We start from the raw sequence: 27,407 nt of genomic DNA on the forward strand, positions 1-27,407 counted from the left end.
TACAGTGGGACCAACTGATGATGTTACCAACAGCAAATTCAAAATGGGAAGCATTCAAAGAACTTATCTTGGAAGCTACTAGGCTTTACATACCAACTAAGAAATATTGTTTAGGTTTAGGCCTAAATGGATGTCAGATGAACTAATGAGACATATGGCAGAAGAAAAATGCATTGGATACATACAAATTAACACGTGACACAGAAGCCTATGATAGATACAAGTTGATCTGTAACCAAGTTACAAAGGAGGTTAGGCAGGCTAAGGCAGATAACGAGATATCTTTGGCAAGGGATGCAAAGAAAAATAGCAAAGAGTTCTTTACTTATGTAAACTCTAGAAGGAAGGGGATGAATCAGATTGGTCCACTTGATATCGATGGGTCAACTGTTGATGATCCTGCTCAGGTAGCTAACAAACTAAATGAATATTTTGCATCGACATTCACACATGAGGAGTTATTCAGCGAGGGGAATGCCAGAGGTGTATTCAACTCTGACAGTAAGCTAGAGAATCTTGTAATCTCTGAGAGTAAAGCGGCGGAGAAATTGTTGAAGATAAACACAAGAAAGGCACCTGGGGTGGATGGGATCTGTCCAGTTATATTAAAGGAGGCAGCAAAGGAAGTAAGCAAACCCTTAGCCATAATTATGAGAGCTTCCTTGGACTCAGGGGAGGTACCCATGGACTGGAGATGTGCAAATGTGACCCAAATTCACAAAGGAGGATCAAAGGCTGACACAAGTAATTATAGACCTGTGAGTTTAACTTCTGTTCCAGGAAAATTAATGGAGGCACTGGTTAAAGAAGCACTGCAGGATCATCTAGACAAGACTTCAGTTATAGCTCGGACACAGCATGGTTTTGTTAAGAGGAAGTCTTGCCTGACCAATTTGATTGGATACTATGGTGCAGTCACAAAAGAACTGGATGCAGGGAATAAGTTTGATATTATCTACTTGGATCTTAGAAAGGCTTTTGATACTGTTGCACATGGAAGACTGCTGCACAAATTGGAGCAGTGTGGCATTGGAGGCAAATTGCTGCTATGGATAAAGGGGTGGTTGAGGGGGAGAAGACAGAGTGGTAATCAATGGACACTGCTCATCGTGGACTAATGTTATTAGTGGAGTCCCTCAGGGTTCAGTATTGGGTCCATTATTGTTTTCTGTATTTATAAATGATATTGATGATGGTATATCAAGCTTAATGTCCAAGTTTGCAGACAATAAGAAGGTTGCCAGGGTTGTCAAGGACACTACTGACACTATGCTGCTGCAACAGGATCTGGAAAGGTTGAGCAGATGGGCTGAGAGGTGGAAAATGAAGTTTAACATTAATAAATGTAAAGTACTACATATGGGAAACAGCAACCCGAGAGCAACGTATCAACTCTGTGGTACTACACTGAGAGTGGTAGAGAATGAAAAGGACCTGGGGGTGGTTGTGCCTGCAGATATGAAGTTCTCTGAGCAGTGCAGACGGGCTGCAAGAGTAGCTCATGGTGTATTGTCAATGATATATAGGAATTTTTCTAGCAGGGATAAGGAGGTGATTATTCCCTTGTATAAGGCAATGGTCAGACCACACCTAGAGTACTGTATACAGGTCTAGAGGCCTCATTTCAAGAAGGATGTAGAGCTGCTGGAACAAGTACAGAGAAGGGCAACAAGAGTAGTGAATGGAACATAGGGGTGCTCTTACGAAGAAAGGCTTAAGTTTTGCAAATTACAGTGTCTGGAGACTAAGCACCAGCGAGGTGATCTGATAGAGGTGTATAAAGCCTTGAATGGTTTGAGCATGCTCAATGCTGATGAGATTCTTCCTCTTGCTCAGAATAATCACCTGAGAGGGCATAAATTCAAATTGAGAAAAGACAGATGTAGGATAGACGTGCGGAAATTTGCCTTTAGCCAGCGGGTGGTTGGTTGGTGGAACAGACTTCCATCCCTTGTCATGGAAGTTGATAGCCTAAATCAGTTTAAGGCTCAGCTGGACAGGTATTTCGAATGAACAGAGGGGTGAAGTGGAAGTGGTTATTTTTTATTTTATTTTATTTTTTTGGCTGATGCTGCATAAGCTTGCTTTCTTGCATCAAATGCCTCTACTAATGCTAATGCTAATTTCAGTAAAGATAAAAACATGAAATTTAACAAAATTCTATCAAGATGAACACTATTCTGTAGGAAGCAACATATACAATTCCAAATTCTGCACTGTAAATCATGTCAAATTTGAAATAACAACTGAAAATGAAAGGAACTAATAATATTGAATATATATATATATGATTTATTTTTAAAATTTTTTAATAATTCGCTAGGGAGCTTCGCCCATGCTCGCTTCATTCCATCAACACCTCTCCATCGTCATAAATGTAGATTTGGTCGAATTGTAGAATGTCTCTAACAGACATTAAACTCATTGTTCCTTTCACCATGGTAGCTACTCGTATTTGCATCGTATAACGGCCACTACCACCTTGAAAGTTCATGTTTTCGGCCTTAAAAGATGCAAAGGCGTAAAAGATTGTTATAGACTTTATCATTTTCTCAGAAGTGTCTCCCTTTTTACGTATTGTCAAACAACAAAGTCTTTAAAGCGTCTGGATAGGTATCTGCCGTCGGCAAACATACCTTCCCTCCACGAAAACATGAATCTGCGGCTCTTCAGAGTTCGCCATGAAAAGATAATCCGCCACAATGTTGATATTCATCTACCCTATCACCTAAATTGTAATATGATACTTCAGTGGTTTCTCCATTATCAGGCCTTGTGAAGGTCTTACGTTATGTCTGAGCCGTTTAACAGGTCGCCGAGTTTCGGCCTGTTCTTCATCCACATTAACTACCCGCTTCCTGTCACATTGATTTTGCACTTGCTCATTGAACTTACTCTCTGATTAGGTCGTGTCCTTTTGGCATGTTTCTCTCTATATTTCGGTGCAGACTCCTGATGCCATCATTTTCTCTCGAAATCGGTGATTGCCAATCTAGGTAGTCACATTGTGTTAATTACTATGTTAGCAAATAAAACATCATGGATTTCATACACCTGTCAAAAGGTGCTGATCGATATATAATCAGGAAATGACCTCTGTAATTATTTACCTGTACATTTGTAGTGATGTTAATTGCCCCACCTACTTGTACCATGTGACCCGCTTTCCTCTTCTCCCATTGGCTACCCCACCCTCACATGCAGCATTCTCAAAGTCGAATAATATCATCAGGAGGAAAACTTTTTTAATGTATTGAGAGATATATATATAAGATGAAATATATGCACATGTGCATGTTGCAAATTTTGCATACTTAACCTGTGATGGCGGTGTACATCTTCCAAGTACACCTGACAGGTGACCCCCAAAAAATAACAATCCCGCATTAACCATTAATTAGCGATTAAAAATCTGGAATTTTTTTTTACCTTCCTAAATATAGACTAACTTTTATTGCAATCATCTATAAAGTGATTCTTTATGGTTTTCATAAAGTAATTCAGTGCAAGAACCTGTCAGGTGACCCACCACTAAGTTTCAAATTACATGTTGGTTTATATTTTCAGGTTAGTTGTTTCAATCCCTCATTAGTTCAATACACAGCTGCAGCCTTTCCTAGATATTTTTGTGGGTTTGTTATTGTTTTCAGATAGTAAAGATGAGAACACAAAACCCGATATTTTCTCAAGAGAGAAGCTACTCTGCAGGGTGCAACAAATGTAATTTGAATTTTTATGTGCTGTGCAGTATGTCAAATTTGAAATTTATTTTGAAAAAATTTGAAAATAGAAATGAATAATAGTATCTAACACACGCACACACGCAGGTGTCCATAAATTATTACCCTAATTACAGAATGTTATAATTTTTTAGTGGAGAATATGACATTTGTCTTTTTACAGGTAAACACGTACATGCATAGAGTTTCTGTGCATTGTGTTTTGTTTATTGTATCCCACTAGGAGCACTGTAGCAGCTGTTCAGTGAAGATGGCATCTATGAGAGAGCAGCCACAAAGTGTTGTTTAGTTGTAGAAACAAATTCTCTTGTGAGTGTTCAGTGATCGTAAAGTATGGATAGAATCCATCTGATGTGACCTTAAGCTGTAGATGACAAAATTCTTGGAAACAGTAACAGTTGAACAGGGAAGGAATAGTGGCAGACCATAAATTTCCAATGAGATAGTGGTAAACATTCAAACTGCTTTCACATAGTCACCAACAAAATCAATGAGACAGGATTCACACTTACAGATAACCAAAGTCAAGAGTTCACAAGGTATTGTGATTTTAAATGTTTCTCACCAACCACTTATAAAATAAAACACGGAAACTGGAATTTTGAAAACTATGTGTTTACTACTATATATTTACAATTAAAATAACTTTACAACTAAATAGGATAAAATACATAAAATATATATATATATACATCGAATAAAATACATTAAAATAACGGGTTAAGAGCGATAAAACCGACCGTAGCTTTCGAAGGCTCATGCCTTCTTCCTCAGTGGTAGCTTCCTTGTACTGCGGTGCATCTTAAGTACCAGCAGGTTTACGGTCTAAATCACGTGTTTCATCGCCACATGTTCTATTCTCCTATGTACTGGGACCGGAAGCGGCTCAGGAGCGCGTCATATGAAATTGTTCATCCCTTCTGAGGATTGTAGCCTCAAAGAGGGGATGAATCTGCAAACCTTTGTCTCTATTAATGTTCTCTGTCGAATTAATCCGCAAACTCTCGAGCCACTTGCAGTCCCAGAACCTATGCGCCCAATCAGTGATGATAGCTTCGTCCAGGGGATCTGGTGTTGCTTCTCCCAAAAATTATGGCAAGTCCGCCGTGGCCAAACATTTTTGGGAGAAGCAACACCAGATCTCCCCGGACAAAGCTATCATCACTGATTGGGCGCATAAGTTCTGGGACCGCAAGTGGCTCGAGAGTTTCTGGATTAATTCGACAGAGAACATTAAGAGAGACAAAGGTTTGCGTATTCATCCCCTCTTTGAGGCTACGATCTTCAGAAGGGATGAATGATGAATGATAGACACGATAGGAGGGAGTATATGATGAGAGCCTTGTCGATCAATTCGGCCCTGGAGGGATTGTGCAAGGCTCAAGGGGTAGAATTTTTTCAGCCTGGAATGTACTTGTTAACAGGAGAGATTGCTTCTACAGGGATGGGATACACTTAAATAGAAAGGGTGCAAGAATTTTTGCTGATGCTGTCGAGGCAGTGTTAGGTGGGTCGGAAAACTGCTAGTTGGGGGGGATACAAGGACTAATAGATTAACAGTAGCCACTGGCAGAGGTGGAAGTGATTCTTGCACTGCTTCTATTGAAATGAGCAGAAGCCTGAAAAACAAGATGCAGGATATTTCAGAGACTGCTGGGAGTCATTGCGGTACAAGTAAACACATGGGTTGTGTTAGGGTAGCTAAGAATAGAAACAGGTGCATGTATACCTGCGTGTACACCAATGCTAGGAGTTTGGTAAATAAATTTGTGAATTTGAGGTATTGCTCAAAACATCAAAGGCAGATATTGTTGGGATATCAGAGACGTGGTGTCACACAGATATAAGGAATGCGGAACTGGAATTTGGGGAATACAATGTGTATAGAAAGGATAGACAGGACAGGAGGGGAGGAGGGGTTATGCTATTAGTTAAGAAACACAAAGTCCAAGGAGGTGAAGCCAGTCGACATCGATGGACAGGGCAGTGTCGAGTCAGTTTGGTGTGACATAAGCATAGGGAAATCAAAATTGAGAGTAGGAGTGTGCTATAGGCCTAATGACTCTGATGAGTATAATAAGATATTGTACAGGGAAATAGAGTGGGCCAGTAAATCAGAGAGTCTTATAATGGGGGATTTTAATTTCCCAGATATTGACTGGAATTTGTGGATTGGTCACTCGCACATTAGCAAGGCTTTTATGGATTTATTGGATGATTGTTTTCTACATCAGCATGTTCGTGAGGCAACAAGAGGGAGCAATACTCTTGATCTGATTATCAGTAGTGATTCTTCATGCATTAAAAATCTGCAGATAAATGAACCACTAGGTGGCAGTGATCACAGTGTGTTGAAGTGGGATTTACTCAAGGAGGTAACTACCATCAGAGGTAAAGGGAAGGGTTTTTGTTTTCGTAAAGGCAACTATGATGGTCTGAGACAGTATTTAAATTCTATACAGTGGGACCAACTGATGATGTTACTAACAGCAAACTCAAAATGAGAAGCATTCAAGGAACTAATCTTGGAGGCTACCAGGCTTTACATACCAACTAAGAAATATTGTTCAAGGTTTAGGCCTAAATGGTTGTCAGATGAACTAATGAGACATGTGGCAGAGAAGAAAAATGCATGGGGTACATAAATATTAATGGGTGACATGGAAGCCTATGATAGATATAAGTTGGTCTGTAACAAGTCACAAAGGAGATTAGGCAGGCAAAGGCAGACTACGAAAAATCCTTGGCAAAGGATGCAAAGAAAAACAGAAAAGAGTTCTTTACCTATTTAAACTCAAGAAGGAAAGGGATGAATCAGATTGGTCCACTGGATATTGATGGTTCAACAGTTGAGGATCCTGCTCAGGTGGCTAACAATCTAAACAAGTATTTTGCATCTACATTCACGCATGAGGAGTTATTCAGGAAGGAGAATGATGTAGGTAAAGTAAACATTGGCAGTGAGCTGGATGATTTTGTAATAACTGAGAGGAAAGTGGAGGAGAGATTGTTGAGGAAAACATAAAAAAGGCACCTGGGGTGGATGGGATCTATCCAGTTATATTAAAGGAGGCAGCAAAGGAAGTAAGCAAACCCCTAGCCATAATTATGAGAGCTTCTTTGGGCTCAGGGGAGGTACCCATAGACTGGAGATGTGCAAATGTAACCCCAATTTACAAAGGAGGATCAAAGGCTGACACAAGTAATTATAGACCTGTTAGTTTAACTTCTGTTCCAGGTAAATTAATGGAGGCACTGGTTAAAGAAGCACTGCAGGATCATCTAGACAAGAATTCAGTTATAGCTCAGACGCAGCATGGTTTTGTTAAGGGCAGGTCTTGCCTGACCAATTTGATTGGATACTATGATGGAGTCACAAAAGAACTGGATGCAGGGAATAACTTTGATATTATATATTTGGATCTTATAAAGGCTTTTGATACTGTTGCACATGGAAGACTGCTGCACAAATTGGAGCATTGTGGCATTGGAGGCAAATTGCTGCTATGGATAAGGGGATGGTTGAGTGGCAGAAGACAGAGAGTGGTAATCAATGGACACTGCTCAACATGGACTAATGTTATTAGTGGAGTTCCTCAGGGTTCAGTGTTCGGTCCGTTGTTGTTTTCGGTGTTTATGAATGATATTGATGATGGGATATCAAGTTTAATGTCCAAGTTTGCAGATGATACAAAGGTTGGCAGGGTTGTTAAGGACACTACTGACGCTATGCTGCTGCAACAGGATCTGGAAAGGTTGAACAGATGGGCTGAGAGGTGGCAAATGAAGTTTAACATTGACAAATGTAAAGTACTACATATGGGAAACAGTAACCCCAGAGCAACATATCAACTCTGCGGTACTACACTGACAGTGGTGGAGAATGAAAAGGACCTGGTGGTAATTGTGCAGGCAGATATGAAGTTCTATGAGCAGTGCAGACGAGCTACAAGAGTAGCTCATGGTGTCTTGTCAATGATATACAGGAATTTTTCTAGCACGGATAAGGAGGTGATTATTCCCTTGTATAAGGTAATGGTTAGGCCACATCTTGAGTACTGTATACAGGTCTGGAGGCCTCATTTCAAGAAGGATGTAGAGCTGCTGGAACGGGTACAGAGAAGGGCAACAAGATTAGTGAATGGAACAAAGGGTTGCTCTTACGAAGAAAGGCTTAAGTTTTGCAGATTACAGAGTCTGGAGACTAGGCACCGGCGAGGTGATCTGATAGAGGTGTATAAGGCTTTGAATGGTTTGAGCATGCTCAATGCCAATGGGATTCTTCATCTTGCTCAAAATAATCACCTCAGAGGGCATAAATTCAAATTGAGGAAGGACGGATGTCGGATAGATGTGCGGAAATTTGCCTTTGGCCAGCGGGTGGTTGGTTGGTGGAACCGACTTCCGTCACTTGTTGTTGAAGTTGATAGCCTAAACAAATTTAAGGCTCAACTGGACAGGTATTTCGAATGAACGGAGGGGTGAAATGGGAGTGGTGTGTTTTTTTTTTTTTTTTTGTTTTTTTTTGGCTGATGCTGAATAAGCTTGCTTTCTTGCATCATATGCCTCTACTAATGCTAATGCTAATGATTTCATATGATGCGCTAGTGAGCCGCTTCCGGTCCCAGTACATAGGAGAATAGAACACGTGGCGATGAAACACGTGATTTAGACCGTAAACCTGCTGGTACTTAAGATGCACCGGAGTACAAGGAAGCTACTGCTGAGGAAGAAGGCAGGAGCCTTCGAAAGCTACGGTCGGTTTTATCACTCTTAACCCGGTATTTTAATGTATTTTATTCGATGTATATATATTTTTTATCCTTTTTAGTTGTAAAGTTATTTTAATTTTAAAATTAATTTTAAATACATAGTAAACACAGTTTTCAAAATTCCAGTTTCCGTGTTCTATTTTATAAGTGGTTGGTTAGAAACATTTAAAATCACAATATGAATTTACCCAACCCCAGAGGCCTGTTTGAAGAAGTTCACAAGGTGTTACACAATCCATTGAAGTTATATGCTAGCAAGCTACAAAGTATTCAAGAACTGAAGCTCAGACTGTGCAAAATGCAAAAAATTTGTGAATGAATTATGAACCTCACTGAAAAGGATAATAACCGACTTCTTACAACATGTCTGATTTTCAGATGAGGCTACATTTCATGTAAAGTACTACATATGGGAAACAGTAACCCCAGAGCAACATATCAACTCTGCGGTACTACACTGACAGTGGTGGAGAATGAAAGGGACCTGGTGGTAATTGTGCAGGCAGATATGAAGTGACAACAACAGACACAATCTCCATATTTAAGATCTAAAAAACCATTTGCTCTTTTCATTCATATTCAGGACAGTTTGAAGATTGTCTGGTGCAGGCTGATGCATGACTGGATAATTGGTCCTTTCTTCATTTTTGAAAATACCATTTTCTGCAAATGTATATCTGGATGTATTAACCAACACAGTTATATCATTAATGCTTAAAAATGTGTGGTGTGATTATGAATATTGTTTAGACATTTTAAGGAAACTAAGAGTGCACATATAGAAGTTTATTAATAATGTAATAAAACTGTATATAAATCTACTTCTGTTTAAAACTGTGATTACTTTGTGTTCATTAAAAAAATTATAGCCTACTATAATCAGGGTATAGTGCACACACGCGCGCACACACACACATCACTTATAGATTGTGTGTGTGCGCGTGCATGCGTGTGTATAAAATTAAAATTTTTTAAAATATTTGCACACACAATAAGCAGAAATGTATACGCTTAAGAGCCTTTTAAAATGGGAAATTGGAAGAGTTCAACGGATTTGTGTTTATATTTTTGTCTACTTTGTCTATTTCCTCACAGAAAATTTAGTAAAATCAATAAGTGATGCTACTAAACAAGTTGATAAGTTCGTTTTTCCATTACTTGCTTACGGGAGGGAGGGAGGAAGAGGGGGGAGAGAGAGAGAGAGAGAGAGAAAAATTTGAAACTCAAGTGTCAAATTTTTACACACAAGAGGATAAGTAGCTTTTAATGATCAGCTTTTGCTCTTCTATGCAGGATTATCCCCTTCAGCCATTATTAAAAATTCCCAAGCAGTAAGTGATCTGTTTATTTTGACTGGGCTGTTTACATGAGAAAGTCAGGCTGATTTCCTTTTGCACATATTACTGCCACACTTTGTGGCAATTTTTGTAGTCTATGAGGGGGGGGAGTATCAAACCCCACAAATGGTATCTATACCTTGGCTGTGTGTGTGAAAGAATTCAAAGACATGATGCTATTATAACTCTCGGTGACTTCAATGCTAAACTAGGCAGTGAAGAAGTTTTCATGGGTTTGTTTGAGGGAGACAGCCTCCACTAAGAAACAAACAGTAATGATCTTAGAGTAGCAACAATTTGCTGCTCAACAACTTTAAGGTCATGAGTACCAGGTTTCCAAGAAAGAATATTCATAATGGTACATGGAAAATCCCAGGTACAAATCAGGCTAATCATATTGATCATGTACTGGTCTCTAAGATGTGGGCTACTGCAGTTGAAAATGTCCATTATTTTCTGGGCACCAGATCTGATTCTGATAATTTTCTAGTGGGAGCCAGACTGAAGTATAAAACAGCACTGGTAGCAAGAGGAAAGGCTGAGAAAACTAAGCGTTGGAATGTAGAGAAATTGAAAAATATTGGAAAAAGATTGAAAGTTTAGCAGTCATGGAGTATTGTCAATGACATACAGGAATTTTGCTAGCAGAGATAAGGAGGTGATTGTCCCCTTGTATAAGGCAATGGTCACGCCACACCTTAAGTCATGCATACAGGTCTGGAGGCCTCATTTTATGAAGGATGTAGAGCTGCTGGAATGAGTACAGAGAAGGGCAACGAGATTGGTGAGTGAAAGAAAGGGTTGGTGTTACGAACAAAGGCTTAAGTTCTGCAAATTGCAGCATCTGGAGACTAGATACCTGTGAGGTGATCTGATTGAGGGGTACAAGGCCTTGAATGGTTTGTGAAAGCTCAATGCTCATAGGATTCTTGCTCAAATTGCAAACATGACAAGACATAAATTCAAATTGAGGAAAGACATTTGTAAAATAAATGTGTGGAAATCTGCCTTTATCCAGCAGGTAAGATGACTGTTGGAACAAACTTCCATCTGTTGTTGTGGAAGTTGATAGTTTCAATAAATTGAAGGAGGAACTGGACAAACTTTTAGAGGGAATCAATGTGTGAATTTTTTTTTTTTTTTTCCATTTTGGCTGATGCACATGAACTTGCTTTCTTGCATCACATGTCTCTACTACTACTGCTACAATGACATCTTCAATGCTCATCAAACTGGACTTTTTTTTTAAATTGCTACCAGATATAACACTTACATTTAAATGACAGAAATGTGGTGGTGGAAAAAAGGCCAAACAACAGATTACTGTTTTCCTAGCAGCAAACATGTCTGGCACAGAGAAGCTTCCTCTTTTAATCAGTGAGAAAGCCCAGAAGCCTTGATACTTTAAATGTTTTAAGCAAACCGAAAGGCATGGATGACATCACAATTCTATGAAGAATGGATCAGAGATTTAGATCGCAGGACGAGTCAGAAGAACAGAAAAATTTTGCTGTTTGTGGATGATAACTGCACCCCTCATTGTCATGTAAATGACCTATGTGCAATCACTGTTGAGTACCTACCATCAAATATGACGTCGCTTCTTCAGTCACTTGATCAAAGTCGAATCCAGTATTTTAAGAAAATACTACCAAAGAATGTATTAAAAAAAAAGCCCAAGATCTTTTCTATTTTGCTATGTCTTAAAAGCAAAACTCAATGCAAAATCGGCATCCTGCAGGCAATGTGTTTCAGCATAGGATGAAGTTGATGAAAAAGTGATCGACAACTGCTTCAAACATGCTGGATTTACCACCTTGAATGATGCAATGTATGAAGTTTTGCATGCTTCTTTCTCTATTAATTGCAAAGAACAATTTTATAATAGGGAATAAATATTTGAGCATGTGCATCATCACCTAAACTTAGAGGAAAACTTAAGCTTCAAAGAATACATAGAAATGGATGCAGACATTGAATGTTTCAGAATATGCACGAATGAAGAGGAACTCATTGCAGATGAAATGGAATCTCTCGAAATTTGTGATGTGTGATGAAGATGAGGGATCTGTTGTGGTTGAACAAGAAGTTTCAGTGAGAGATGCTCATTAAGGATTAAAACTTGAACGTTGATTTACACAGCCTTCATTCTATTATTGAATGTATTAAGTTAGAAGTAAATGCTAGGAGTTTTGTAAACTAAATCTTCACAAGTTGGCAACACTGCCTTCAGTCATTTGTTTCTTGAACGTGAGAGCTCCATGTACCAGTGTTTATCAGTATAGGCTCAGTTTATTTTTGAGGTTATCATATCAAACTCTTGCTGAAAAGTGAGTAAAATGTATTCCAGCATGTGGGTTGAACAATCCAAACTTATTTTGTTATATTTGTGGAAGTTATGTAGTCCTCGAGCAAAGAAAGATATTACAGAATTTGAAAAAAAAAAAAAAAAATGTATTTTGCTTATTTTGGAGTGAAACTCAACAACCAAGATAAACAATGGGCTCCACTCAAAGTTTGCCAAACCTGTGTCGACGCACTGGAATTTTGGAAAAATGGTAAAAATGGCTACAAATCATTGATGTTAAATGTGTTTAGTTAATGTAGAGGGATACAATTCAAAGAAAATGAAGAGCATTATGTATCCTAATATGCCATCTGCAATTATTAAATATATCCACATGGAGTAACCAGCCAATTCCATGCCCTCCACTTATTCTGAGGAATGTAGCAGCGGAAAGTGCTAAAAGTGAAGCTTCTGAGGATAAAACTGAAGTCTACACACCTCGAGACAGAGTTCATCCCTCAACTGTTTTTACAACGTGAACTCAATGACCACGTAACAGAATTAAATTTACCAAAGGAATCTGCAGAACTCCTTTGTTCCAGACTAAAGTCAAAAAATCTTCTAGCACAGCATTTCCCAAACTGGGTTCCATAGACCAGTTCCAGGGGGTCTGCAAAACATTCAGAAGGTATCAAGTAACACGTGCTTACTTTCTTAAAAAAACTATACTGATAGAATCACAAAGAATTTCGTTATAGAACATTACTTATTTTCGATACAATTAGTATATATAATTATACATATTTCAAATTATTAGTTCTATGTACAGCAAACTGATGATAAATAAAGTTATTATTATTATGTATATATATATATATATATATATATATATATATACACACACACACACACCGATGAGCCAAAACATTATGACCCCCCCACCTAATATGATGTTGGTCCTCCACGTGCAGCCAAAACAGCTCGTACCTGGCCAGGCATGGAAGCTACAAGATTTCTAAATGTGTCATGTAACCGAAACGTAACCAGCAGATCCTTTAACTCCTGTAAGGTTCGTGGTTGAGATTCCACAGATCAGAGTTGCTATTCCCACACAAACCACAAATGCTCGTTGGGATTGATGGCTTATGCTGCACCAACCAAAAAAAAAAAAATTCCCAAGTTACCCTGAGAGAGAGAGAGAAGTAGAAGGGAATTACCAAGAAAAAGAAGAATGATGATATCCAGATCAGGACCCTGGGTGTGCCAAGTCCATACTCACCAGATGTGAGAACCCTGGGGTAAAGATTTCAGATTTATTTTCTTTTGAAGTGAAGCCATGGATATTAGATCCAACTGGATGCGATGCCGGGTCTGCTAATGAAGAAATTCAAGAATTCATTGAATTAAAATGTAACGAAGAATGCAAATATAAATTTGAAAAAGGTGGAATGGCTGAGTTGTGGGGAATAAAAAACAACTAAACTTTTTTATTCAACAGTATGGTCTCAAATGGCCAAAGTACATCTTTGTTTTCCATCTTATATGGTTGAAAGTGGTTTCAGTTCAGTAAATAAAATATTAACAAAGGAAAGAAACAGAATTGATATATGTTCTAGAGGAGACATTAGAATTAAACTTACTAACATTATAACAAACGCTGAACTTTTAGCTAAGAAGCATCAGGTCAGGGATCCCATTGAATAAAAAGAATAAGTATAAAGTATTTTCTTGCTTAAAATTTCATGGGGAGCGATTAGGAAAAATAAATTGTCTAAAAAAGCCCTTTAGGGAGCAATAATTAAAAAACAGGTTGAGAAACACTGCTGTAAATGTACCCCTGATTCAGAAAGGGTGACATGAGTAATTACAGATCTGTTAGTTTAACTTCTGTCCCAGAGAAAATAATGGAGTCGCTGGTTAAATAAGTAATGCAGGGTCATCTAGACCAGTGGTCGCCAACCTTTCGGACCTCACGGACCACTAAACTCAAAATTTGGAATCCCACGGACCACTACCGTGATTTTTTCCATAAAAGTAACATTCTAAATATGAAATGGTACTTACACTTGGTTTTGCACTCCAAGTTATTTGCAAAAAATTGGATATCATTAATGTTTATATAATTAATAATATAATGGCCTTATAATGATAAAAAAAAGTATAATAAATAAATGCAGATATATTCATTATGAAAAATGCAAAAAAAACATTTTAAATTTCATTTTATTAAAAAAGAATTAACAGAAACAATTAATATTAACAATTATCAAATATCTCGAGTGCACCTTGACATAGAGGTGTATAAAGGATTAATTATAGCAAAATAATCAGTGTGACATTTGTTGCTGCTTGTTTGAAATAAGCTGTTGGATTCTTGGCTCCGATGACGTTACTGCAAAATGGAGAGCTTTTTGTATTTCTAGATGACAGCGGTACTTGTTTTTAATTGCCATAACTTATGAAAATGTCTTTTCACACACATATGTAGTTGTGAATGGAATTAAAATTTTGATGGCCTTTTCACTCAGCACTCGGTACTCACTTTTTACGGAAAGCAAAAAATGAGATCTCGTTAGGGACGAGTGGAATTTACCTTTCAGACTGTCGTCGGATGATAGATCGATTAGGCTTTCTTTTTCTTTCATGTTCAAATTACTATCCTCAATTTTCGCCAAAAATGGATCTATTATCCACGTATTTCTGTGTCTGGGGTCCTCTTCCTTTGGGTAATAACGACCAAAAGAGTCAGTGAGCGACTGTAAGTGCAATCGAACAAGAGTTATTACCTGTCGGTTTACATCCTCCTGTTTCATATAATCATCAAAATTTGGGAACATTTGCAGATCTTCTTCAGCCAACCGCATTTGCCACAGCAATATCTTCATTTGAAATGCATCCATTTTGCCTCGCAGTGTGAACACGTCCATAAGCTGTCCTTGCAAGGATGTGTTTGGCTCGTTTAACAGAGAAAAAATATCTGCCAGGTATACAAGCTTGGCTAGCAAATCATTGTCGGACAAGAGATCATGGAACCTTGAATTATTTTGCTGCTGGAAGAATAACTTGACTTCTTGGCGCAAATCGAACAATCGGGTTAGTACTTTGCCCCTCGACAGCCACCTCACCTCAGCATGAAGAAGAACATGAGTATGCTGAGAGCTCATTTCTTCACAAAGTGCCTCAAATATTCGAGAATTGAGCACTTTGTGGCAAATTTCATTTACAATTTAAATTTTTTTTTTTTTTTTTATGGAAACCCCAAACACGAAAGGTATCAAAACCTATAGTACTTGGTACCGTGCATGGGTTGAAAGAGAAGTATGGGGGGGGGATGCCGGAAACTTTGCTCTAGAGAATAAACATGAATTTCGCCACTTCAAGCCTCCAATAAGCAAAGTGGTGGTATTGCACCGGTCGATGAGAATCATCTACCACCTATTACATCAGAGAGTACTTCGTGCAGTTCAGGAGATAATCTTTTCACCACAAGTTGCTCACGATGCATAATACAATGAATAAACAAGATGTCTGGGTGTCCAACGTCTTTCACTTTTGCAATAACTCCTGAACAATGTCAATCATGCTTGCAGCACCGTCTGTGCACATCCCAACACATTTCTTCCATTCAATACTGTGTTTCTGGAAATAACCATTAAGTGCATTGAAAATTTGAGAGCCAGTTGTTCTACCTGACAAGATTAGTGAACAGAGGAGTTCTTCCTTTAATTCTCCTTGGCGATCAAACCTCACAAAACAAAGAAGAACTGCCTTGTTAGTTATGTCTGTTGATTCGTCAAGTTGAATTGAATAAAACATAGAATTTTTCACAAGTGCAATCACTTGATTTTCAATATCTTCAGCAATGTCTTCAATTCTGCACTTCACAGTGTTAGCAGACATAGGAATTCCTTTCACTTTCTGGACAGCCTGTTTCCCCAAAACCTCTTCACAGGCTTGTAACAAGCAAGGCTTAATTAATTCTTCTTCAATCGTATACGACTTTTTACATCTCGTGATTTGAAGTGCTATCAAATAAGATTTTACTAGGGACTTATCTTCAACAATCATTGTTGCTAATGAACTTTTTTGCTTTTGCAAATTTTCACACATCCTTTGGAAGTATTCAACTGGCTTTTTAGCTAAATCTGAGTGTTTTGACTGCAAGTGCCTGATGAGTTTCGAAGGTTTCATGGCATCATTGGATAAACTCTCAGAACATATAATACAAAGCAGCCGTGGATCCAGTTCACTTCCAGGTTCTTGAATAAATCCAAACTTCAAGTAGTCTGCATCATATTTTCTTGAAACTTTGAACTTTTTCTTCTCTCCGCCTCCAGTTATAATGTCCTTCCTGATGATGCCTTACGGTGGCTGTGGAGGCTCTGATTCATTAACCAACTCATGACAACGCGATGTACTACCTAAGAAACACAAAATGTTTGCTTGCTTTTTCTCACTCATTGGGGTTATTTTATTCGAATCTAAAACCCAACAAGAAATAAGATAGTTATCAAACTCAAGCTCTTTGATGCCATTAAATATCACACTGTGCACAGTTAAAAAAAATATATCACTGGTCACTTACCTAAGAAGAATATCATATTGAATAAACACCAATATAGCGTTGACGAAAATTCGCTTCTTGAATAAGCCCAACAAAATGGAACAATCGCTGAGGAAATTGACTGTTGACGGCAGAAGCACTACTGAGAGCTGAGCAGTGTTGTTTATCGCGGCGCAGATCTTGCCCCGAGCGTAGACAAGAACAGAGGTCAAAGTAGTTTTTTTCTCTTTTTTGCCAATTGATAAGAAATAGAAATAGCTTTCTATATTTTTTTACAATAAAAGCATTGCTAATACCAGATATTGCACTGGGCCTTTTATAAACATGCAATGTAATAAGGCAAAAATTACAAAAAAGTAGAATCAGAATATAATGAAACATTTTAATAAACATGAAAATTGCAAATATATTCAAATTACTCTGCGGACCACCAAAGTTCTCTCGCAGACCACTGATTGCCGACCACTGATCTAGACAAAGCTACAATTAACTTCAGACTAAGCATGGTTTTGTTAAAGGGTAATCTCTTACCAATTTTATTGTATACTGTGATGTGGTCAAAAAGGAACAGGATACAAAAAATATTTTGATATCATATAGTTTAACTTAAAGAGCTTTTCATGCTCTTGCACATAAAAGAGGTCTTGTCAGTGATATACAGGAATTTTGTTAGCAGGGATAAGGAGATGATTATCCCCTTGTATAAGGCAATGGTCAGGCCACACCTTGAGTACTGCATACAGATTTGGAGGCCTCATTTTAGGAAGGATGTAGAGCTGCTGGAAAGGGAACAGAGAAGGGTAATAAGATTGGTGAGGGGAACAATGCGTTGCTCTTACCAAGAAAGGATTAAGTTCTACAAATTGCATAATCTAGTCGTCTGATTGAGGTGTATATCAGACGTGCGGAAATTTGCATTTAGCTAGCTGGTGGTTGATTTCTGGAACAAACTTCCATCTGCTGTTGTGGCAGTCAACAGCTTAAATAAATTCTAGAACTGGGCAAACATTTGGAGAAAAAAAAATGGATGGATGAAATGGGATATTTTTTTTTTGAGCTGATGCTGTATTAGCTTGCTTTGTTGCATCATATGCCTCTACTAATGCTAATGCTAAAAGACTGCTCTATAAATTGGGGCAGTGTGGCATTAAGGGCAAGTTGTATGCCATCGATAAAGGGATGAGTGGGAGAAGACAGAGTGGTAATCACTGGACACTGCTCCTCGCAGTCTAATGTTATTAGTGGATTTCCTCAAGGTTCGGTGTTGGGCCCATTGTTCTTGTTCTATATTTATCAATGATAATGATGAATGCATATTAGGTTTAATGTCAAAGTTTGCAAATGATATTAAGGTTGGCAGGGTGGTTAATGAAAGTAATAATAGTATGCTACTGCAACATGATCTAGAAAAGTTAGGCAGATGGGTTGAGAAAGGGCAACTGATAATAGTATAAATGCAAATTATTTTCTGCATATGGGTTGTTTGTTTGTTTGTTATTTGGTTTTTTTAGCAGTGACAACTAAGGCCATATTGCTCCGGGATATGCGGTGGTCATTCCCTGACCTTTCTGCATCTTCCGTATTTGGTGGTGACGGGCTCGAACCCCGGTCTAATCAAGAAGCGTATGCTACGCACTGCTGCTCCTTCCCACCTGGCAACGGAGGCACCCACATATAGGTAGCAGTAACTCCAGAGTAACGTACCTACCATGTGGTACTACACTCTCAGGGTAGTGTAAAATGAAAGAGACCTGGGGGTAACTGTGCAGTCAGCTCATGTGGTTTTGTCAATGACATACAGGAATTTTCCTAGCAGGGATAAGGAGGTGATTATTCCATTGTATGAGACAATGTTCAGGCCACATCTTGAGTACTGCATACAGGTCTGTAAGCCTCATTTTAGGAAGTATGTACAGCTGCTGGAAGTATTACACAAAAGGGCAACGAAATTGGTAAATGTAACAAAGGGGTGCTCTTAAAAAGAAAGGCTTTTGTTCTGTTCTGCAAACTGCAGTGTCTGGAAACTAGGCCTGCAAGGTGATCTTGATTGAGGTGTTTAAGGCTTTGAATGGATTGAGCAAGCTCAATGCTGATCAGATTCTTCTGTTGCTAAGACTACACATGAGGGGGCACAAATTCAAGTTGACAAAAGATCGTGCAGAACAGATGTGCAGAAGTTTGCCTTCAGAGGTTAGTTGATTGTTGGAACAAACTTCCATCAGGTTTTGTAGAGGTGTGTAGTTTGAATAGATTCAAGGTGGACCTAGACAAATTGTTGGGGGGGGGGTTGGCTGATACTGTATAAGCTTGCTTTTTTGCATCATTTGTCCATACCAGCAGTAATAATAATACTGGTAGCTTCCAGCCATCAACAGTGCTGGAAGAGCTCTCTACAATCTGGCATAATCAGCTTATAGACAGCTCTTCCAATACCCAGGCCCATGACAAGGTATTCTTGTTGCTGTGTACAAAATAAAATTTGGGTGCCTCTTTCCTTTTCATGAATTTTGAAACCCACCAATTGAACATATCCAAAACTCTAGTGAATTACATAAATACATTACATTGCATTACAGTTATAATTATTTATTATTTAAAATGCTTAATACATAAAAATGTACTTTTTATATATACTCTGGCGTTAAAGAAATTGCATCGCCTAGGAATTTTACATTTCTAACCCTTGTTCACGATGGTATTTTACATTAATGACTAGCATCACAAATAGAAATATAAACAAAAGATATTTATTAATAGTTAAGGCAAAGCTAAGTAATATTTGAGGTGCTCTCAAAATATTCCAAAATGAGCATTTGCAACCTTTATACAACAGTTTTGGTAAACACAACAATTATGGCTGAAATGTTATCAGAAGCCCTCAGTTTGCTTCAGTTTATCATTTTAAATGGAAAACAAAATGAAAAGTTCACCAGGTGCAAACTAATATTTAGTTCAACCACCTCTGGCCCTGATGACAGCAGTACGCCATCGAGGTATTGACAAGATCAATTTCTGAAGATAATCAACTGACTGATAGTTTGTGGTTCCAAACACGAATTATGGCTTTATGAAGGATCTTTGGTTTCTTTCTGGCAACTGCAGATTCCACACGATGCCAACAGTTCTCTATAGGATTCAGGTCTGGGCTGTTTCCTGCCCAGTTAAGAGTTGTAATGGACCATTCTTCCAACCAAATGTAAACGCATTACTGTCAAACCTCTAATGCAGAAATGAAGTTAAACTAACTACAGAAGTGCCTACTTATACTTTTCGCTCGATGACAAGGAGTAGAGTCGTCCTGAAAGATGCAGTTACTTGGCAGTTTGAAATGGTCTCTAATGGTTGGCAGCAATTTGCCTTCCAATACAGCCGGGTATCCATTGGCAGCCAGACGGAACCTATTATAAACTGCAGGTGATACGAAATGCACCCCCTTCCATATCATTTGGCTGGTAAGGAATTTCACTGTAGACACCATACAGTCTGGATGGTATTCTTTACCACGTCTACGGCAAATCGTTTGTCTGCCATCAGAGCAATGCAGGTTGAATTTCTTCTCATCCAAGAAAATAACTGACTTCCACTGCTCAGGGGTCCATTTGACATGCTCCTTACACCAAATTAATCGGGCCTTTTTCATTTTTTGTGTGAGGAGGGGGCTTCTTCTTAGGACGACAGGCTACAAGTCCATTTTTGAAGAGGCGTCTTCTGACTGTTACTGCGCTTTCTACCACTCCTGTATGTTCTTCCCATTCTCTTTTCAGCTTAGACGAAGGAGCTTTACAGTTTTTAAGACATAAGTGTTTCAACCTGTGGTCCTGTTTTGGCATAGAGACTTGTTTGGTTCCTTTTTTCCTATCAGCAGAACCAGTATTCTTGAGTTTGGAAAGAAATCTACTCACTGTCGACTGATTACAAGACACTCTGTAAACGATATGATGGGAAGAACATCCTTCCTCGCGTAAAGCAAGGAAGGATGTTCTTCTTCGTGGCGTCAACTGCATGTAACTCGCCATCCAAGCAAGGAATGCAACTCTTGCAGAGCATGCTTATATAGCTGGAAGTAACAGCTGATGCAATATTACGTCATCACCTACGCGTGGTGTGTGTGTGTGTGTGTGTGTGTGTGTGTGTGTGTGTGTGTGTGTGTGTGTAAGGGAGGGAAGGGTTGAAAAGTTTAGCTCAATGTAGATTCAAAGGTTTCATGAAATACAATATTGCCAATCTGTGCTGTGACTCTTCTTGTGTGTTCACAGAAATTTTCAGGCTTGTAACTATATTTTACTCCTTTACAAAGGATGTTGAAGTGTGGAAGGTGAATGAAGATAGCAACTCTCGAGAGAATCAAGCACTGTGCAGTCATCAAGTACCTTTAGCTCGAAAAATGGCCTCCCACACAACCAATTCACTGCTTCCAGGAATTGGCAGAGATACATTTTTGGTATTACTGTTGGATTGTGAAAAGCTGTTGAGTTTCACTCCACCCTTATTTATTTACTGCTGAATCTGAAACATAATTTGAGACTAGCAATGACAATGCATTAGATGTTACAAATCAGCATCACAGCTTACAAGACAATCTCTAATTAAAGAATTTTTTAATTCTCTAATTAAAACAGTGAGAGGCTATTTTCAACACTTTATTTAATCAAGGGCTTATTACCATTCCACTCTTAGATGCTAAACAGAATAACAGAGAAAATTACCCTGCTCAGAAGAATATTTTCAAAGAAGTAATTTTATCCCATATCTGGACAATATTATAAATTTTTAAGAACTAATTTCAAGGGCAACATTGTAGATGCCTTCTTATTAATTCAAAATTATTCTTCCCAAAATATTTAAAAAAGAGAATATGTGTGCATCACTTACTGAAACTCAAGCTGTATCTGAAAGAAGATATTTCTGAAGTTGCACTGGAGTGTAAATATCATCTGCGTGAAAACTGAAAAATGTGTGAAAATTAGATCCAACAAATGCAATGCATGCTTTAATATGACAAAACTTTCTAACCAAATGTTCACTAGCTGCCGAAACGCTTAGCTTGTCTTCCTGCATCAACAGCAAGTGTGGAGTGTTCATTTTCCTTTACAAAGCAAGTAAAAATTATTTACATAAAACGGAATAGACAATAAAAGATTAACTAGCAATGTCAGTTCATTTGGATGTGCCCATCACTAATAATGAAGTCTTGGGTATAATGATGTCTTAGAGTAAAAATACTGGAAAAATGTTGTTTAACAACAAGTTTACAACAATAAATTTAATTAAGTTTAAAATTAAATGTACAACATTTATTAAATGTTGTACATTTAATAAAAATTTATATTATTTGACTGAGTTTTTATATTGTCAGAATTTAAAATATATATATATATTTTTTTTTGGAAGCCAAATGTAAGTTAAGGTAATGTTTATTTTAACAAACTGTTTACCTTCCAAATTTTCCATAGTATCATTTTGTTTATAAAATTTATTAGGGCATCTCTGCAATTATGACAATAAGGCTTTTATTATTATCAAATAATGCATATTTTACTGCATTGCTTCTAAAGACATTTCCTGTGTTAACTTACACTCAAATAACTTCCTTAGGAAGCCCTCCCCCAACATCTCCGTATGGGCAGGAGCAGCAGTGCATAGCACATGCTTCTTGATTAGACCGGGGTTCGAACCAGTGACCACCAATACGGAGGATGCCGAAAGGTCAGGGAATGACCACCGCATATCCCCGGAGCAATATGGCCTTAGTTGCTAATGCTCCTAAAAACAAAATAACAAACAATCCTCCCCTCCAAGAAGACAAAGTTGGTATATCATTGTTTGTACAGAATGTTTTTAGAATAATCAGGGCCGGCTTAAAGCAAGATCAAGCAGTTGCCCCGAACAGGGCACTAAAATTTAGGGTGGTGCAAAATTCCCCGAAAATTCAATGGTTCACTGGAAATTTCAAGATGGAAAGGGCACACCAGATCTGGGGTGCCCTTTCCATAGATAGACCTGGGGCCGGTTCTGGGAATAATGCATTTGACAAACTTAGTTTGCTTTTTGGGTACATACGTAAGTGAGACTTTTGCAACAGACATGTATTAAATTATGACATATTGAGTAATGCTCGTTATGGCAAAATTCTCATTATAAAATTGCATCCATAATGATAGACTTTTATTGTATTAATACAATATTAGCCTTTTCATAAGTATGTCCCTATGCATACATTTTTTTATGTAAGAGACCAAAGGAATATGAAGGCATGTATAAATTTTGAAGGTTCTTTCAATGCAGTATCAATCAATTACATCTGTATATTTACAAATTCTCTTGAAACTCTACAAAGAAATGATACTATCAACTGTGTTCGTATGTTTGAAAGTTTTTAAAAGGAACAAAGGAGAGCATGCCCTTTGTGCAAGATTTGAGATTATGCAGGCTTATATAAGCCACAACTGAAGAAATCATCTGCAATTCTGATACAGAATCAAATAATACATATATCAGCATACTGCTACAAAGAAAAAATAAATAAATCAGTTTTCATTTTTTAAGACTTTTAATTTTTTTTTTCTTCTTTTTTAAGAAATGCTGATTTTATTTTATTTTTGACAATACCATGCTTTAATGTACATAGTAAATTCCTTGAAAAAAAAAATTCACTCAGCATTGCAGGCACATGGTCCAAAAACCACTCCAGAAAAGATTAATATAATACTTTATATGTTTCTGTAACTGTTGCTATAAATGCAGATCCTTTCGTTCTCTAAAATGGAATGAACTTTTCTTAAAAATTGAACTAATATCACAATTAAATCTGCTAGCAAACAACACACAATGATACTGAGGCAGTATCTAGTAGTTGGACTGTTTAATTACTAGTTAGAGAACAGTCCCAGCTCTGTAAGAGTGATCTCTTGAAAATTAAGGTCTTTTTTCTGAAACATTCTAAACTATTATACAATACATGACTCACTTTTAACTGGTTTTCTAATTTTCTACAATCTGCTAGTGCATGATTCAATCTCTTCTGCAGGTCTTGCCCTATCAATTCAGAAGTTTTTAGTTGCTTTTCTGTAGTAATTAAGTCCTTTTCCTTTTTAGCTAACCTAAAAAAAAAAAAAAAAAAAAAAATTCATTTCACTACATTTTCTCTATTTAATGATAAATATCAGATTAAAAATGTGCACTCAGATTTTTTTATTGATCAAAATTTTGGGGGAAAAAAAATTTTAAATTGGAAAGTAATCTACAAATATTTAAAGCTGAATAAATTCTTATAGAACACAAATGTATTAAAAACAAAATAATTTACAATTAATCATTTTGACAACAGAACAATCACTGTATTTAAAAGTCATGTGGGCTCAAACTATGATCAAAACAAATGCATATACTACTGCTCTCCCATTTTAACCACTCTTCTGTCAAGTATATTGCACTAGTCATTTCAAGTTTTCGTCTTGCTGAACATTTTGAAATTTGCATCATGTTTGTGGAGTGAAATGTCTGAATGACGATTAACTGCAGACCACTACTGATGTTAAACAGTTGGCATCAGCAATAGCTTTTGCTTTCATAAAGGTGACTACAATAGCCTCAGACAGTTTTTAAATTCTATGCAGTAGGATCTACCGACAATGTTACCAACAGCAAATTCTAAATGGGAAGCATTCAGTGATGTAAATATAGAAGCTACCAAGCTTTTTAGACCTAATTCTTATTAGACCAAAATGGATGTCAGATGAACTGATGAAAAATTATCAGGTGATACAGATGCCTACAGTAGATATAAACTAGTCTGCAATCAAGTCACAAAGGAGGTTAGGCATGCCAAGACAAATTATGAGAAATCTATGGCAAATCAAAGAAAAGCAGCAAAGACTTCTTTACTTATGTAAACACTAAAAGGAACAGGATGAATCACATCGCATTGGTCCACAAGACATGAATGGTTTAACTGTTGATGATCCCATTGTTAGGTATGCTGATGACGAACTGCATAGGTATTTTGCATCTACATTCACACATCAGGAAGTGTTTTGGGAAGGGAATACCAGAATTGTGTCAAATTCTAAGGGAAACTTAATGACTTTTGATAACTAAGAGGAAAGTGGAAGATAAATTGTTGAAACTAAACATAAAAAAGGCACTTTGGGTGGATGGGACATAGCCAATTATATTAAGGGTGGCAGCAAAGCAAGTAAACAAACCCTTAGCCATAATTATCATTATGGCTTTAGAATCAGGGAAGGTCCTTGTGGACCGATTATGTTAAAATGTATCCCCAATTCACAAAAGGAAAACAAAGGGTGACATGAATAATTACAGACCTGTTAGCTTGACTTCTGTTCCAGGAAAAATAACAGTCACTTTTTAAAGAAGTAATGCAGAACCATTTGGACAGAAAAGCAGTTATACTAGAGTAAAAACATGGATTTGTTAAGGAGTGACCTTGTCTGAGCAATCCGATTAGATACTACGATATAGTAACAAAGGAACTGGATGCAAAATATAATTCAGACATCATATACTTGGAATTCAGAAAACCTTTCAATATTGTTACACATGAAAGACTTCTATACAAATTAGAACAGTTTGGCATTAAGGGTGAGTTACTGTTATTATTATTATTATTATTATTATTAGCCATATGGTGCAAGGAAGCCTAAGGCTTATGCCGCACCAGGAAAAAAAAAAAAAAGTTCCCAAGTCACCCTGAGAGAGTCAAAAGTAGAAGGGAATCACCAAGAAAGAGAAGAACGACAATATCCAGCTCGGGACCCCGGGTGTGCCAAGCCCACACTCACCAGATGCGAGCCCCCGGGTTAATATATATATATTATTATTTTTTTTTTTCCCTCAATTACTACCTAATACCAGGCTATCACAAGATGACTAGTTGTTTTTGTTATATTTTTCAGACTGCACAACATGCAAATTGGCCCATAAACCCAACCATCTTGTCGCATAATGGTCTAAGATACACCGTAAAATATAGTAACAGAAAACAGAAAAAGATCATTATTTTTTGAGATATTCACCACTTAGTTCTAAAAATAACGATCTGGCCAACTGACATAATCCAAATTACACCCTATCTGTCCCTCATCATATATTCCTTAGATTCTAAAAGCTGATAATTATTCTGAAAGAAACTATTACCGCTATAAAAATGTTTCTGTTCACCAAAATAGTGGAAGTTGTGAAGCTCAAAAAATTAATAACTAACAACCCTTACCTTTTAACCACCCCTGATTTAATTTTTATCTGTTTAAGTCTAGGATCAGCCATAATAATACACTCTATCCAAACTCCAAATATATCTTTCAAAAATGTAGCAAAAACAGCTGGTTAGAATACAAACGCCATCTAACAGCAACGAAAGACTTTAAACGTAACGGTGGAAGTAAAAATGTGGAAACCTCGTTTGTAGGCTACAATCTGAAATCAGACCGCCAAAACAGGGTTTGTATTTTCCTACGCACCACCAAGCGGTAGGAAAGCAAAGGAAGCCAAACTACACAGAATTACGCTATGAAAGAAACAGTTAGTGCATTAGTATCTAAGGCAATATTGTTATTAGCCATATGGTGCAAGGAAGTCTGAGGCTTTTGCTGCAGCCAAAAAAAAAAAAAAAAAAAAAAAAAATTCTGAGTTATCCTGAATGAGAGAGAGAGAGAGAAAACAAGAGTCAGAAGTAGAAGGAAATCACCATGAAAGGGAAGAATGATGATATCCAGCTCAGAACCCTGTATGTGCCAAGGTCATACTCACCAGATGGTGAGCCCTGTGATTGAATATATCGCGTTGTGTAGATTGTAAGCCAAAAAGTAAAAGAAATTTATTTTTTTATTATACTGAGAAAAGGAACCTTTGATTTTCAGAACACTTCTCACATCTGCCCACACGCTTCTAAGTGCAAACTGGATTCAATTCGTGAAGCAACTTGTGCTCTGCTTCTTTGACCTCGTCAAAATTTCATAATCGACGTCCACGTAATGTATTTTTTTTTCTTTTTTTTTTAGAGGAACAAAAATGTGATAGCCTCAATGGTCAAGATCCGGCTTTGTATAGTGGTTGAGGGAGAAGTTCAAAATGAAGTTTTGGAATCTTTAACAGTTTTAGTGGATGAATAACCAGGAACATATGTTGCAAATATTAAATAATAAAAAAAATACTACATGTACCCACCCCCGAAGTTTACATTCTCACTTCCCCCGTTGCACACACTCTGGATTCCCCTCCGGAGGCAATGCAATATATACCCTTAAAAAAATAGTGTCATCTGGCACCACACAGTACCCCCCGTAAAAAGGCACCCTGTGGCAAATTCCTCCTGCTGGCCCTCATCACTGTTCCCCTAACTGTTATTTGAATAAAGTCAATTTAAAATCAACCTAAAACCAAATTATATTCATCAAGCTGCTATAATCACATAATTTTGCAATAATTGAGTCATTCATCTCACTCAGTTATTGCAACTCCAGTGGTGTTGCAATAACTGAGTCAGAACTTCCTGTAAACAAAAAAAAATTGTTTATAGGAAGTTGCGGGGGGGGGGGGTACTTGAACGATTCGCATCGGTAGTTTTACAAGCAAAATCACGTGGCAGTACAATTATATGAAACAAAACAATTTTCTTTCTCCGAAGGCCTTCACCATCAGAGCCACACCGCACTGTGTGGCATTAATGGTGCTGCATGCTTGGATTCC

The 27,407-nt window shown here is 37.5% G+C and overlaps 1 protein-coding gene across 2 annotated transcripts in view; it reads right to left on the minus strand.

Annotated features, from left to right (window-relative positions):
• Positions 1 to 27,407, minus strand: part of LOC150087021 (lamin-like) — a 328,582-nt gene that overhangs the window by 245,213 nt on the left and 55,962 nt on the right. For both annotated transcript variants that reach the window (XM_090372908.1, XM_090372909.1), the window contains exon 2: positions 23,668 to 23,800. In XM_090372908.1, the coding sequence (XP_090229034.1) occupies positions 23,668 to 23,800 (133 nt within the window). The remainder of the gene's footprint in view (positions 1 to 23,667; positions 23,801 to 27,407) is intronic.

The sequence above is a fragment of the Mastigoproctus giganteus genome, chromosome 4, assembly GCF_048544385.1.
Source record: "Mastigoproctus giganteus isolate SK-2022 chromosome 4, ASM4854438v1, whole genome shotgun sequence".
NCBI lineage: Eukaryota > Metazoa > Arthropoda > Arachnida > Uropygi > Thelyphonidae > Mastigoproctus > Mastigoproctus giganteus.